A 17,500-nucleotide genomic window follows, 5' to 3' on the forward strand; every position below is an offset into this window, starting at 1 on the left:
AATATAACTTAAAACGTTAAAATACAACTTAGTTCTTCACTGTAACATCTAAAATATAACTTAAAACGTTAAAATATAACTTAGTTCTTCACTGTAACATCTAAAATATAACTTAAAACGTTAAAATATAACTTATAACGTTAAAATATAATTTACTTCTTCACTGTAACATCTAAAATATAACTTAAAACGTTAAAATACAACTTAGTTCTTCACTGTAACATCTAAAATATAACTTATAACGTTAAAATATAACTTAGTTCTTCACCGTAACATCTAAAATATAACTTATAACGTTAAAATATAACTTATAACGTTAAAATATAACTTAAAACGTTAAAATATAACTTATAACGTTAAAATATAACTTACTTCTTCACTGTAACATCTAAAATATAACTTAAAACGTTAAAATACAACTTAGTTCTTCACTGTAACATCTAAAATATAACTTATAACGTTAAAATATAACTTAGTTCTTCACTGTAACATCTAAAATATAACTTAAAACGTTAAAATATAACTTAGTTCTTCACCGTAACATCTAAAATATAACTTAAAACGTTAAAATACAACTTAGTTCTTCACTGTAACATCTAAAATATAACTTAAAACGTTAAAATATAACTTAGTTCTTCACCGTAACATCTAAAATATAACTTATAACGTTAAAATATAACTTATAACGTTAAAATATAACTTAAAACGTTAAAATATAACTTATAACGTTAAAATATAACTTACTTCTTCACTGTAACATCTAAAATATAACTTATAACGTTAAAATATAACTTACTTCTTCACTGTAACATCTAAAATATAACTTAAAACGTTAAAATACAACTTAGTTCTTCACTGTAACATCTAAAATATAACTTATAACGTTAAAATATAACTTACTTCTTCACTGTAACATCTAAAATATAACTTAAAACGTTAAAATACAACTTAGTTCTTCACTGTAACATCTAAAATATAACTTATAACGTTAAAATATAACTTAGTTCTTCACTGTAACATCTAAAATATAACTTAAAACGTTAAAATACAACTTAGTTCTTCACTGTAACATCTAAAATATAACTTATAACGTTAAAATATAACTTACTTCTTCACTGTAACATCTAAAATATCACTTATAACGTTAAAATATAACTTAGTTCTTCACCGTAACATCTAAAATATAACTTATAACGTTAAAATATAACTTAGTTCTTCACCGTAACATCTAAAATATAACTTATAACGTTAAAATATAACTTATAACGTTAAAATATAACTTATAGCATCTAAAATATAACTTATAACGTTAAAATATAACTTAGTTCTTCACCGTAACATCTAACATTTCGTTAAAATATACATGCCACTTTCTAAAGCCACGTGGCGTGTTATCGCGAGGCTACGTGGTAGCGTTCAGGAAAACAACAAACGTGAAAAATAATCATCAATCGCGGGACACAAAGTCAAACGCGGGACTCGATCCTGGTCTCTCCTGGGAGATAGTCCCGTGTTACCTCCATCCTCCGCCCTGACCAACCTACCTCAACGGATTTTCGCCCTTTAAGATAAGATAAGATAAGATATACTTTATTGTCCCCGAAGGGAAATTTGTTTTGGACTCGTTCTGCAGCGTCACAAGGACAACACAAAATACAGAAGAAAAAAAAAATAATAATAAATATATATATATATATATATATATGTATGTACACAGAAAAGACAGCAAATACAAGTATCTCTCAACACATACTCTCATGCAATTGTCATGACCTGGCTCAAAGGTATGACCAAAAAGGGGGAGACACACATGTATTTCCAATCAAATCAAATTTATTTAAATAACCAAGATAAACGTGAATTCAGTAAATCAGTAATGTGTGTAATGTATGGGTGTCTGTAAGTGTTTCAAAGCTACAACGCAAAATAACTAAACCCAAAATCCAAACAAACCAAACAGCCTGGAGGAGGGAGAGACCATGACTACTCAGGCACTCCTATTTATAGACAGGTGAGCAATCAATTGGTCCGGGTGTCACTCATCAGTCCTCATTAGCCAATGCCCAACTCCCAGCCACCAAAGGAACTTAGTAGGCCTAGGAGCCGTCACACAACACAAACATGCTGCCATATACATATAATAAGCACGTTAACTATTCCTTTCATTGGCACTTCCCTTTAAACAACCCATCGGCTGTATTCTCCGCAATAAGTGGGACACAGCCCTTGCACAGTAAAATATTACAATACAATATTGCACAGCTGACATATTGCCTCACCCCAAAGAGCCTATGTATTGCACAACTAACATATTGCACAGCCCCAATAGCCTACATATTGCACAACTAACATATTGCACAGCCCCAATAGCCTATTTATTGCACAATGACATACTTTCATACTACTCGCTACAGCGTCAATTCATACGCAATTGTAATTGGCCCAGTACATGCCACTGGCACGTGCCACGTGCCAATTAAAAATCTAACTCCCTCTCTTCTTTTCTTCAAATAAAAGCTGAACTCCAAGTCTTCCAAAGACTGCTGTTCACCAGCAGCAGCAGCAGCAGCAGCCATAAGCCCCGCCCACTGACTCTATACACGATGTGATTGGCCCGACTAGAGTTTGGTTTTTCCAGCTCGCAAGCCAACGGAGAGTTGCTAGACTGACCCTAGCGGCTGTAAATTACATTTGCTGCCGCTAAGGGGTGGGTCTAGATTTCTAGGCTACTGATTGGGCGGAGACGGACGAAATTTGTAGCCGAGATGACAGATTTATTTTTTTTTTTTTTTTTTGGCCTTTTCCAGAAACTGCCAGCCTCAGCTTTAAATCTAGAGTTGCATGTTCTTGCTGTTATCTCTGTTACTCCACGTACGACAGTATTTAAACACACTCAGACAATTATTCCTACTGTAGTGTGAAACTAATTCACAGCATGTCGAATTTACAAACTGTTCCTTTGTGTTCAAATAGCGTCGACTGGATTTCAGTCTGGAAAGAAGGTATTACCACGGCAACTCAAAAGGTTTTTACACTTTAACTAGGGTTGGGTATCGTTTGGGTTTTTGTTTCCGATACCGGTGTGCTTTTTAAAGTGCCCATATTATGAAAAAATCACTTTTTTCTGGGATTTGGGGTGTTATTTTGTGTCTCTGGTGCTTCCACACGCATACACACTTTGAAAAAAAGAGATAAGATAAGAGATACGGTTTCTGAATGTGTCCTGCCTTCAGTCTCCGGGTGAGCTGTTCAAAATCGGCACGGCTTGTGACGTCACAAGCCGAAACGAGCTGGCTAACGCTAATGCTAACACTAGCATGCTAGCTCGTTCTCAATAGCAAAGCACCGCTACAACACACACAAGTTCACCATAATCTACCAAAAGAACTACTTACATGTGCGCCCTGGTTTAGAAGAAGTCTCCCAGCTGATCCTGCCTTGTAACTGACCAAAGTTGGAGAAACAGCCTTTCTTTTACTGTCTATGGAGCTAGCTGACATGATCTACGATCTGAGCTACTGAGCATGTGCGAGTGCAATCAAAGATAGTACAGAAGAAGAAGATGAAAAGAGGTCTCACTCTGTAGCTAAAACAGAAACCAGGTGAAAAGAGGATCTGCAGCAGTGAGAGAGAGCTGTGCAGTACAACAACAATATGGTGTTTTTTGATTATTAAACCATGTAAACCTATTCTGGTACAACCTTAAAATACAGTTATGAACCTGAAAATGAGCAGAATATGGGCGCTTTAAAAAATATGTATATTGGGCGCCTGGGTAGCTCAGTTGGTAGAGCGGGCGCCCATATATAGAGGTTCACTACTCAATGCAGTGGGCCAGGGTTCGACCCCCCCCCCTAATCTCCCCTTTAATTTCTCCAGCTGTCCTGTCAAAAATAAAAGCTGAAAATTCCCCAAAAAATAATCTTTAAAAAAAAAAATATATGTATATATTTAAAAAAGGACCTCAAAACCACAATTGGCGACATTAAAGAACGGCAGGTTTATGGCTAATATGGTCAAAATTAAATGATTGATTAATAACTTATAACAATGACTTATTCCACCAGTAAATTCCTGTTAAATCTGCAACTTTGTGTTTTTTATGGGTCGAAATTTCAACATTTTGTTGTTTTTTTTTCTACACTTTTCTCGATGTTTTTGTCGATTTTAATCAAATTTTTTGGTCACTTGTTGGGCTTTTATTTTTTTTATTATGTTTTTATAAATTTTTTAACAAGTTTTTTGTCGCTTGTTCCGATGTTTTTTTTTGTCTCCAGTTTTTTCCCCACTTTTATTGTGACTTTTTTAAAAAAAGTTTTTGTCACCTTTGGCGATGTTTTTGATGGGTTTTTTTGGTCCGTTTTTTTCAGCATTTAAATAATTGTCGTAGTTCTGATATAGAAAGTTGTTGGGGTGAAGTTTGGACCCAAGAGCGAACACAGGCTAGATGGTTGGGATTTGACAACAGTTCTTTAAAGGTCCCATGGCATGAAAATTTCACTTTATGAGGTTTTTTAACATTAATATGAGTTCCCCCAGCCTGTCTATGGTCCCCCAGTGGCTAGAAATGGTGATAGGTGTAAACCGAGCCCTGGGTATCCTGCTCTGCTTTTGAGAAAATGAAAGCTCAGATGGACCAATCAGGAATCTTCTCCTTATGAGGTCATAAGGAGCAAGGTTACCTCCCCTTTCTCTGCTTTGCCTGCCCAGAGAATTTGGCCCCCCCATGAGAGAGAGAGAGAGAGACATCATGGCTTTCAAACGAGCAAAGTGGCAGTTGGTCAAGACCACACCCCCACCCTCCACCTTGCCCCCCTCTCTCCTCCTCAATAGCTACAGACACAGAAATGGCACATCCTAAGGAAAGCTCATTGTGGGACTGGCTCTAGTGGCTGTAATTCTGCACCAAGGCTGAATTTCGGGAAAGAGACTTCAGATACAGTATTAGGGGACCACTAAGGTCTATATAAAAGAGACTTCAGATACAGTATTAGGGGACCACTAAGGTCTATATAAAAGAGACTTCAGATACAGTATTAGGGGACCACTAAGGTCTATATAAAAGAGACTTCAGATACAGTATTAGGGGACCACTAAGGTCTATATAAAAGAGACTTCAGATACAGTATTAGGAGACCACTAAGGTCTATATAAAAGAGACTTCAGATACAGTATTAGGGGACCACTAAGGCCTATATAAAAGAGACTTCAGATACAGTATTAGGGCACCACTAAGGTCTATATAAAAGAGACTTCAGATACAGTATTAGGGGACCACTAAGGCCTATATAAAAGAGACTTCAGATACAGTATTAGGGGACCACTAAGGCCTATATAAAAGAGACTTCAGATACAGTATTAGGGGACCACTAAGGTCTATATAAAAGAGACTTCAGATACAGTATTAGGGGACCACTAAGGCCTATATAAAAGAGACTTCAGATACAGTATTAGGGGACCACTAAGGTCTATATAAAAGAGACTTCAGATACAGTATTAGGGGACCACTAAGGTCTATATAAAAGAGACTTCAGATACAGTATTAGGGGACCACTAAGGTCTATATAAAAGAGACTTCAGATACAGTATTAGGGGACCACTAAGGTCTATATAAAAGCATCCAAAGAGCACCATGTCATGGGACCTTTAACGTAAGTTCAGCCGAACAGAAATCTAGTAATTCAACGTAGGAGGGTGGTGATGCAAATGGGAGTGGAGGAGTGGAGGTAGGCAAGGCAGGCTCGAAAACACACACACAGGGCTGGTGGCTTGGCCGGAAGCGAAAATCAGGTAGACCTCCAGCGTCTGCACGCAGATAGACGACAGTGTTAATAAAAAGAAAAACACTTAGATACTATATAGATTACTAGAGAACTAGCGTGTCTGGCCCGAGAGCAGTTACCACTTGGTGGACCGAAACGAACTGGCGCTGGCTGCCTGGATCACAGAGTACTAGTTCTGGAGCTTGGTTGCCCTGAGGAAAAGCCACGCCTACCCACTCGCTCCACACACACGACCAAAAAAGGAAACAACAGGCCCGTGACAAAAGCTTTTGTAATAGGGTCAAAAAGTGTATTTTACAATAACTTTGAATGCACCACGAGGCTGGCGAGTTTCAAGTGAATGCACCGTCTGTGTTGTTTTTTTCCGACAACGGCAGCTACCGACTGCTACGTCTCGGAAGCCTCTCCAGCGAAATGCAGTCGCACCGTTTAACGTTAGCTGCCGGCATTTTAACCGTGTTTACTCCAGCTGTTAGCTAACGCTAGGCTAACGTTACCTGCTGTCAAGTGTATTATGTTAACTAGCGTCACGTGCAGCGATGCTTCTGTTGCCTCTAACGTCCGTTTCGGAGCATCAGAGAGCAGCGCTGGCATATCGGTAGCACCGAAATGAGGCACCGAAATCCACGTTACCATTTGGTCCGGTAGACACCGGTTGTTAAGGCACCGGTGCCGTATTAGCACCGGGTCTCGGTACCCAACCCTAACTTTAACATAGTTTAACATCTTCGGCTTTTGATTTATACATATACAACAAATAAGAAAACGGGTGATTAATTTGCGAATTAATCAAGAGTTAACTGTGGACTATCGCGCGATCGATCGTGATATCTATAATATCGTTTGACAGGTCTAAAATATATAAAAATAAATATAATATATGCAGAAATAAATGTGAAAATCAGCTAAATGTATGAAAACGCTTATAAATATTTCATATTTTGTTATTTTGTCTTTATATTTCCACATTTATTTTCCCCTTTTACATATGTATTCTTTATGTGTATGGCACTTCTGTGACTCCGTAGCTTCTTATTCACCTCTTTCATCTTTTATTTTCGGTTTCTCTTAACTTCGTGCTGTTTTTTTCTGTGTACAGTCAGAGTTGACGTGACTGTTCTCTTCTGTTTATAACCTCTGTGGTACCTCAGGTTTTGGGGACTGTGATTTCCTGCATGTGTGTGTGTGTGTGTGTGTGTGTGTGTAAACTGCCATTTTGTGTCAAAAGTGTTTTCGCATGACTGAATCATGAACTATATGCAAAGTGCATTTATGGACACTGAATGCAGAGTTGGTCTAATGAATATGTGACGTCCAGATCAACCTGAGATGCAGGTAAAGAGAGAAAATTATAGATTTTTATAAACTGTCATTTTGCATTTTTAATCTGTTTGTGTTTCCTGTTGCATCATGGGTATTTTATGCTGTTTGATTTTGAGAATAACTGAGATTGTAATGAAGTCAGAACCGACTTAAACAACTGTGTAGTGTTTGTCTGAGAAAATATATTTCTACACAGATCCATGTGGCTCTCTGTTTTTTTTTTTATCATTGCATGAAAGTGAAGTTAAAGGGTAACTACTGTTTTTGTGTGTAGGTGACTGATGGGAACAACAATCTTAAAGGTCCCATGGCATGAGAATTTCACTTTATGAGGTTTTATAACATTAATATGAGTTCCCCCAGCCTGCCTATGGTCCCCCAGTGGCTAGAAATGGTGATAGGTGTAAACCGAGCCCTGGGTATCCTGCTCTGCCTTTGAGAAAATGAAAGCTCAGATGGACCAATCAGGAATCTTCTCCTTATGAGGTCATAAGGAGCAAGGTTACCTCCCCTTTCTCTGCTTTGCCCGCCCAGATAATTTGGCCCACCCATGAGAGAGGAAAGCTCATTGTGGGACTGGCTCTAGTGGCTGTAATTTCGCACCAAGGCTGAATTTCAGGCAAGAAACTTCAGATACAGTATTAGGGGACCACTAAGGTCCATATAAAAGAGACTTCAGATACAGTATTAGGGGACCACTAAGGTCTATATAAAAGAGACTTCAGATACAGTATTAGGGGACCACTAAGGTCTATATAAAAGAGACTTCAGATACAGTATTAGGGGACCACTAAGGCCTATATAAAAGAGACTTCAGATACAGTATTAGGGGACCACTAAGGCCTATATAAAAGAGACTTCAGATACAGTATTAGGGGACCACTAAGGTCTATATAAAAGAGACTTCAGATACAGTATTAGGGGACCACTAAGGCCTATATAAGAGACTTCAGATACAGTATTAGGGGACCACTAAGGCCTATATAAGAGACTTCAGATACAGTATTAGGGGACCACTAAGGCCTATATAAAAGAGACTTCAGATACAGTATTAGGGGACCACTAAGGCCTATATAAAAGAGACTTCAGATACAGTATTAGGGGACCACTAAGGCCTATATAAAAGAGACTTCAGATACAGTATTAGGGGACCACTAAGGCCTATATAAAAGAGACTTCAGATACAGTATTAGGGGACCACTAAGGCCTATATAAAAGAGACTTCAGATACAGTATTAGGGGACCACTAAGGTCTATATAAAAGAGACTTCAGATACAATATTAGGGGACCACTAAGGTCTATATAAAAGAGACTTCAGATACAGTATTAGGGGACCACTAAGGCCTATATAAAAAGACTTCAGATACAGTATTAGGGGACCACTAAGGTCTATATAAAAGAGACTTCAGATACAGTATTAGGGGACCACTAAGGCCTATATAAAGAGACTTCAGATACAGTATTAGGGGACCACTAAGGTCTAAATAAAGAGACTTCAGATACAGTATTAGGGCACTACGAAGGCCTATAAAAGAGACTTCAGATACAGTATTAGGGACCACTAAGGTCTATATAAAAGAGACTTCAGATACAGTATTAGGGGACCACTAAGGTCTATATAAAAGAGACTTCAGATACAGTATTAGGGGACCACTAAGGTCTATATAAAAGAGACTTCAGATACAGTATTAGGGGACCACTAAGGTCTATATAAAAGAGACTTCAGATACAGTATTAGGGGACCACTTAGGTCTATATAAAAGAGACTTCAGATACAGTATTAGGGGACCACTAAGGTCTATATAAAAGAGACTTCAGATACAGTATTATGGGACCACTAAAGTCTATATAAAAGAGACTTCAGATACAGTATTAGGGGACCACTAAGGTCTATATAAAAGAGACTTCAGATACAGTATTAGGGGACCACTAAGGTCTATATAAAAGAGACTTCAGATACAGTATTAGGGGACCACTAAGGTCTATATAAAAGAGACTTCAGATACAGTATTAGGGAAAACAGAAAGGTCTGTGCTTATCCGCCGTTAAAACTCCCGTTGGATGACTCGGTTGAAAATCGGCAACTTTCCCTCTTTAGCATTTAGCTTAGCACGGCGTTACAGCAACCATAACCACCACTGGCTCTAGCCGTTTGCTGCTTCCTGTTTTGGTGCATGAGGGAGCGCTCCCATTGGTTGTTGACAGTGTTCACGTAATTTATTTATGATATAACTATGAGAGTCAAACACTTAATTGCCGGCATTGTGGTTGAATTTTTATGAAACAATTTGGGCCTTTTCTACATCAATTTATGCTGGAAATGTTTTTGTTTTTTTTACAGAAATTATTATTATTTAGTATTCTCCTGTATTGTTCACTTTATTTTTGTATTGAACGGTTATTTTAACCTCTTTTTGGGTTGTCTTTCATATTTTTTTTTTAGGGGGATTATCATATATATATCAACGTTTTTATTCCAGACTCAAGGTCCATTCAAAAGACACAGACATGACATACAACATACCTTAAAAACATATACAAAGAAATAAAAGCCAGAAGAAACAACAATACTCCATTTCTATAAAAGACACTTACACCAGTGTTTCCATAGTGATGATTGGTATCGTATCGCACTAAACCTTAGGATTTACTAATAGCATAACAATGCTATTTTGGGAGACGTTCAGGCGACAAATAAATTTGTAGATGAGACTCCTCAACAGTGCCTGGAAGGTGCTGACCCCTGCTTTACAGAACAGCTCACTTGCACTAGAGCACCTGGGTTTGTTGAGCAGTATCCTCATACAGTCATTATAAGCAACCTTGAGCTTCTGCATGTTTGCCTTTTTGAACTTAGTCCATAAGGGAGCAGTATACAAAGGAGTGCAATAAGCTTTAAACAGGCTCATTTTGACGTCAGCCGTGCACATGTGGAATTTTCTTACCAACATGTTAGCTTGGGCATATAATATGCGACGCTGCCTGAGGGGCCATTCACACGGAAACGTTGTATTTGTGCAAACGCACATGTTTTGCGTCGTTTGGGCCGACCGTCCAGACGAATCCTGCAAACGCACTTTTTTGAAACCAGGTCTCAGGGTGAAAAAATCAGAAAACGGCTCTCGTTTGGCTTCGTATGGATGGTGAATACGAATCTGTATCGATGATGTCATCGCCACACCCCTCTTTTACACCCTCTCCCACGGCCGCTGACGCACACATCTGCGGTGAAGCTAAGCGAGCACGTCCCATCTCCATGGTTACACCAGGAGCATGTCCCATCTCCATGGTTACACCAGCTCACTTCATCTAAATACTGTGTCTCTGCTCCCTCACCCTTCCCTCTGGATTCTACACAAGATATATTGCTAACGTTATGTAGCCAACGTTAAACATCGCTAAAGTAGCTGACCGCTAAAGTAGCTGACCGCTCCAGCAGCGAAGTAACGTGAACATTAGCTGCTATGGCTATCTGTTTATAAAGTGGAAGTAGACAACTTATCAACTAGCTAGCTAAACTGTCTGCTTATCAACTCCTTGAACGGATTATAGTAACTTTTACCACGGCTTATCGTAGAAAGGCTTCTGCAAGAAAAACATATAGATTATTAAAAAGACATCATTCATGGATCATTGATGTTTGTTTGACTGCCGATCTTAGAGCTAGCTAACGTTAGCGCGCTAACGTTAGCTCGCTACTAGCGTGCTGCAATCATGCAAAATAAAAGGCAATCCAACAGCACATTATACAACGTAAACAAAGACACGTTTTCTTGCGGCAGCCTTTATAAAATGAGCAGTGGTGAAAGTTATTATAGTCCACGGATGAATAATCTAGATAGTCATGTTATGATGGGAAGTGGAAGTGACTATGCTCTTCTTCTCCGTTTTGGTGAATTTCTGTAGCAGAAACAGCGCCGCCTATAGGCCTGGAATATGAAGTAGCGTGTTGAGTCATTTACAAGTGGATTCGTTTGGACGCAACTATTCTTGAAACGAATCCAGGGAAGACGGGTAAAAAAAAGATCGTTTTGGTACGTGTGGACGGGGCCTGAGTATATCCTCATCATCAGATAACTGATCTGTAATGTAGTGACCCAGATATTTAATTTTATTACAGACACTCATCACTTGTCCTGATAGATAAAAGTCTGGAAAACAAATGTCTTTGTCCATTTTTGTCCTACATATCAAGACAGCATTCTTTTTACCATTATACAACACATCATATTTCACCCCATATTCAGAGCAGATATTCAGTAGCAGCTGAAAACCAGCACTGCTGGGAGAGAAAATGGCCAAATTATCATCCGCATACATGAGATGATTTACCAAAGTGTTACCAATCATACAGCCTCATCATTAATCTACCTCTTCTAAATATTGTGGGGGGGGGGGAACACGTCCACCCGGATATCTACGCCTATCTACGCCTATTGCAGTCACTAATTGCTGCTTGACCTAACGACATATGGGGGCGTTTTGAGGACAGTCTCTTAATGTTGCAGCCGGTAAAGGTCACGCTCATTTTAATGACTTAATATACTGCTGCTGGGTAGTTTAATCTATAAATATACATCATGATGTATTAGTTGGTTTATATTTTGCATTAAGAATCTGCAAAGTAACTAAAACTAAGGTTACATTGGAGTAAAAAGTACAATCTTTCTCCCCGCCCCCCACACACACACTCCGCCCCCTTCAGGTGCAACCAATCAGCCAATCAGAGGCTTTAAATCTCTCCATCATCCCTCTGTTACTTCTTATACACATTGATAATGACATGTGCTTATTTTCAGTTGATTTATTGTTGAAATGCATTTTGGTTATCAGTAGTTTTTACAGGTGTAAATATCCTTTATTAAACAATAAAAAAAAAATACACAATATTGAATGTAAAATTAAAGCTACAAACTATTTAAATTACGAAAAATAAAATTAATTTTCCATTATTTTTAAAAACGTACTTTTCATAATTATATAAAAAAAAAATTTTACAAAAATTTTGTTATAATTTCCCATTATTTTTAAGTATTTTTGCCTTCCCAGCTGCCCTTTACAATGTGTGTGTGTGTGTGTGTACATATACAAACACGTGGGTGCGTGTGTGTGCGCGCGCGTGTGTGTGTGTACGTGTGCGCACATGCTCAGTGACGTTATTTTTGCGCACAGAGGCTTTAAGAGCGGAGCGGCTGGAGGCGGACTGCAGCAGAGAGACGCAGGCACCGGGGAGGGCAGCTGGGAGCAGAAACGGCCCCGTCAGCTGAGCGTCTCACCCGGATGAACCGTCCCGGACACAGCCGCCGCGGACCCGGCTCTATGCTGGGCACCCGCAGCTATAGCTAAAGCCTCATAACTTCTTATTTTTTGGAAGTATTTTCTCGTCATTCCGCCATGGTTCTGGGCAAAGTGAAGGTCTTGGCGATCTACTTTGACAGCTTGAACGAGAACAACCTGCCGGCGTTCTCCGGCGGAGACCTGGTTACCGGGAGAGTGGTGGTGGAGGTTACCGGGGACGTGCGGGTCAAGAGCCTGGATATAACCGCGAGAGGAGTCGCCAAAGTCCGATGGACAGAGTCGAGGAACGCCGGAGCCAACACGGCTTACACTCAAAACTACACCGAGGAGGTGGAATACTTGCACCATTACGACACCTTGATAGGAGAGGAGAGAGGTAAGGGAGACAGACAAGTTTATAACTGAACTTTAAATTAAAAAAAATAAAAAAAACTTTATTAATACACAAAGTCGAAACAAACAGACAAACAAACGGCCCCAAAACATCCCCTCAGTGACAGTGGTGCTGATGCAACAGATCGTTGATGCTTCTTCTTGATTCCTCACTTAAAATAAAAATAAACCGTTTCACGTGAGACTGTATCAAACTTTTAACTGATAAAGTTAACCAAAAAATCCCCCAACAAGCCACAGCTAGACGTCATTTTAACGTCTCTGCTAGCTTAACGTTAGACGTTGACGTTAATTTTAACGTCTTTTAGCTAACTAGATATAACCGTTATAGCTCTAAATGTTAAGGCCGGCTGTTTGTAATTTTTGTGATTTAAGGTCTTTTTTTACATTTAGTATGTTTTTGAGTGTAAATGTTTTATCAGATGCGGTTGTATTTTAATCCTTGTATACATTATTTTGTCTGTTAACGTATGTAAGTCGTTAAATAACCGTTTAATTGATGGTTAAACGGTTACTGAACTTTCACTAACGGCCCAAATGTTGCCGTGTTTCTAGCCTAGACGTCAGTTTTTACGTATATATATATATTTTTACATCTTTTAAACGCTTTATTAAATTGCTTGCTGGGAATATTGTTGCATCTTCAGTTTGCTGCAGGGAAAGGAAGAAAAGTTGCACTCCTTGTATGAAACACGTTAAAAAAAGCGAGAAAGAAATCCAAAAATCGAAAGCACACCATTGTGTTTTTTTTTTTTGTTTTGCGTAACGTTCAGAGAAACTGAAAGGCGATAAACGTTTTAAAGGACCTAAAGCAAGCTCTGTGTCAGCCAACTCCCTTTGTTAGAAGCGGTTCAAACCTGTTCAGAGACTAACCGAGAGGGAGGAGGGAGGACCGGCTAACAGCTGCTGCTGCTGCTTAATGGAGACCCTACAGGCAAAACATTAGGTTTTAATTTCGAGTTTTTTGAGCTATTTTGCTCCCATAACACATCTTTTTTCAGACTACTGGGGACAAAAACATCCAAAATACACGTTTAGATGTTTATTTTTCAACAATTTGTCTATTTGTGTCTGTAGATTTCTCCAAAATTCACCAAAAGTGAACATTACATGATGCCTCATTAAACATTAAGTTTTAATTTCGAGTTTTTGGGGCTATTTTGCTTCCATAACACATCTTTTTTTCAGACTAGTGGGGGAAAAAACATCCAAAATACACATTTAGATGTTTTATTTTTCAACAATTTGTCTATTTGTGTCTGTAGACTACTCCAAAATTCACCAAAAGTGAACATTACATGATGCCTCATTTGCATATTTGAACAAGTATTTCAGAAAACTTGTGATGCAGAAAATAATCGTCTTTATGTCGGTAACTGGGGAAGTTTCACGGTGGTATCTGTTGGTGAAATGTTGACCTTTGTTCACCTGTAGTGTCTTCAACATGTCATCTGTGTTTTTTTTTTTTACAATCCATATCTTTCAAGGTTTTGTTTTCGAACTCTGAGCCAGAAATCTGTACTTACATTCACCAAACTTTCCACTTTCATTCCTCTCTTTATTCTGAAGCTTTCTACCAAGGGCTTTGTTCAGATAGCATTCACAGCCTGCTTTATACAACATTTCATTCAGTGGCGTGGTCTATAATGTATTATAATGGGTATACTGTACTGTATATGTATGGGACAGAATGGGACTTTGGGGGTGGGTGGGGTCTGAGTGTCCTCCCCCAGGGAAATTGTGAGCGTCAAAGACTTCATTTCCTGTATTTTGATATACTTTTATGCACCAATTCACAGCTGAAATACCTTTTAATTAGCCTATGCAAAGAAAAAAAACACATGGGAATTCAAAATATGTCAGAAATATAATGGAAAGTATGTTGTTGCGTGTCACTGCACATTTTTAAGTGGGTATATGGAAATCCTGGAGCTTTCTTAGTGGGTATACCGCATATCACTTTATCGCCACTGATTTCATTCATAAAAACATGCAGGAAATGCATTTTTTTATTTATTTTGTTATGGCTGTTGACAGTACTTTCTGATTTTTATGGAGCGATAACAAGAGAAATCCACTTCTGTAAAACTTTAATGTCAACAAAATATAACAAGAACTTTGAACCGGGCTTTACCCAATGTAAGGCTGTTCGCTGTTCCCATGAACCATTCGTTTATTATTATTATTATTATTATTATTATTATTATTATTATTATTATTATTATTATTATTATTATTATTATTATTATTATTATTATTTCTTTCACCCAGCAAACACATGTTCGTTTCCTGTGAGTGTTTTTACCCAAATCACAAATCTTTTTTTCAAAATTTGTAATCTTTAGTAGTTGTTTTGGTCTTTAAACTTAACTGTCGTCATCGCATGACCGTCACCTTTAACTGCAAATTTCTCCAACTTCAGTCAGTTCCAAGGCAGGATCAGCTGGGAGACTTCTTATAAACCAGGGTGCACATGGAAGTAGTTCTTTTGGAGATTATGGTGAACTAGTGTGTGTTGTAGCAGTGCTTTGCTATTGAGAACGAGGTAGCATGCTAGCGCTAGCATGCTAACGGTTGCGGATCGCCAGCTCGTCTCGGCTAGTGCCGTAGAAAGCCGTGCAGATTTTGACCAGCTCACCAGGAGACTGAAGGCAGGACACATTCAGAAACCGGATTTCACTCAGAACACCATGGATGGATTTATTCAAAGTTTATATGCATGTGGAAGCACCAGAGACCCAAAATAACACAAATCACCAGAAAAAGTGTTGTTTTTCATAATATGGGCACTTTAAAATGTACACGTACACACCTTTTTAAACCGCTTCCTCCCACACCGGAGCAGTTCTGTTGTTAAACATGTAAAACATGATGCAAATGAGAGGGCCGTTTGAAATGAAAGCAGAGGTCTGGTCCATCACCCAGTTACAGTTACTCCCAGTGGGACCAGTATGTGGGTCAGACTGACAACAACAACAACCACAACCACAACGTAATCTGGTCCGTTATGGTTTTACAGACTTCAGCTTTAAACTGAGAGATTATCTGAAGCATTAGAGACTGAATCATGAAGACTGAGAATATGGAGGATCAGCAAGTTGTTTCTGAAGAGTATGGCTGGCTATATACAGACTCTATATACAGAGTAGTATATTGGATGGGTACAGAGTAGTGTATTGGGTTGCTACGGAGTAGCGTATTGGGTGGGTACAGAGTAGTGTATTGGGTTGCTACGGAGTAGCGTATTGGGTGGGTACATAGTAGTATATTGGGTGGGTACATAGTAGTATATTGGATGGTTATATACAGACTCTATATACAGAGTAGTATATTGGATGGGTACAGAGTAGTGTATTGGGTTGCTACGGAGTAGCATATTGGGTGGGTACAGAGTAGTATATTGGGTGGGTACATAGTAGTATATTGGATGGTTATATACAGACTCTATATACAGAGTAGTATATTGGATGGGTACAGAGTAGTGTATTGGGTTGGTACGGAGTAGCGTATTGGGTGGGTACAGAGTAGTGTATTGGGTTGCTACGGAGTAGCGTATTGGGTGGGTACATAGTAGTATATTGGGTGGGTACATAGTAGTATATTGGATGGTTATATACAGACTCTATATACAGAGTAGTATATTGATTGCGAGTAAGTATTGGGAGTAGTTAGTATTGGGGTACAGAGTAGTATATTGGGTGGGTACATAGTAGTATATTGGTTATAGGTATATGATGGTATATATATAATAGAGTGTATACAGAGTAGTATATTGGGGACAGAGTGTATTGGCTTACGGAGTAGTATATTGGGGGGTAATTTAGTGGGTGGGTACGTAGTATATTGGTGGGTACAGAGTATATTAAGTGGGTCGTATAGTATGGTTGGTGGACAGAGTAGTATATTGGGTGGGTACATAGTAGTATATTGGGTGGGTACAGAGTAGTATATTGGGTGGGTACATAGTTGTATATTGGGTGGGTACATAGTAGTATATTGGGTGGGTACATAGTAGTATATTGGGTGGGTACAGAGTAGTATATTGGGTGGGTACATAGTAGTATATTGGATGGCTATATACAGACTCTATATACAGAGTAGTATATTGGATGGGTACAGAGTAGTGTATTGGGTTGCTACGGAGTAGTATATTGGGTGGGTACATAGTAGTATATTGGATGGCTAGTATATTAGAGGAAGGAAATATTCATGTTTTTAGGGGCTAAAAAACTGCACTTCTGCATGAAAAATTACACGAAACAAGTCGTCGCAAAATATCATTATAAACGATTACGGAAGATGGAAATCGTTTCAAAAACGTTGTAGCTATCTTTGATTGTTTGATTGCTAACGTTAGCTCAAAAAGCCGTTAGCATCTTGTCGGCTACTCGTCGCACGGTGACGCACGCGCGACTCAAATCTGCGCTCGACTCACATCGGGCAGTGACGACAGATTACAGATATTTACCGTTAACACCAATGCATGTTGGGAAAATAAAGGAAAAGGCGGGAATTACACTGCAGCCAGTATATTACTGTATATAATACAGTAAGAAACCGTCTATTTACAGTAAAATACCTTGCAATTTAAAAAATGGAACTGTTTGCATACTGTACATAAACAGTTGTGTACTGGTCAGAGTTCACTTTCAAAGATGGCTACGTCGTGCATCACACGTAGTAAACATTATGGTTTTCTACA

The 17,500-nt window shown here is 38.6% G+C and overlaps 1 protein-coding gene across 1 annotated transcript in view; it reads left to right on the forward strand.

Moving 5' to 3' along the window:
- The first annotated feature begins 12,301 nt into the window (after positions 1 to 12,301).
- LOC120545075 (arrestin domain-containing protein 3-like) overlaps positions 12,302 to 17,500 on the forward strand; it is a 30,440-nt gene continuing 25,241 nt past the window's right edge. The window contains exon 1 of the mRNA XM_039779066.1: positions 12,302 to 12,781. Within this exon, the coding sequence (XP_039635000.1) occupies positions 12,502 to 12,781 (280 nt within the window). The 5' untranslated portion in view covers positions 12,302 to 12,501. The remainder of the gene's footprint in view (positions 12,782 to 17,500) is intronic.

This window comes from Perca fluviatilis, chromosome 17 (assembly GCF_010015445.1).
Source record: "Perca fluviatilis chromosome 17, GENO_Pfluv_1.0, whole genome shotgun sequence".
Taxonomy (NCBI): domain Eukaryota; kingdom Metazoa; phylum Chordata; class Actinopteri; order Perciformes; family Percidae; genus Perca; species Perca fluviatilis.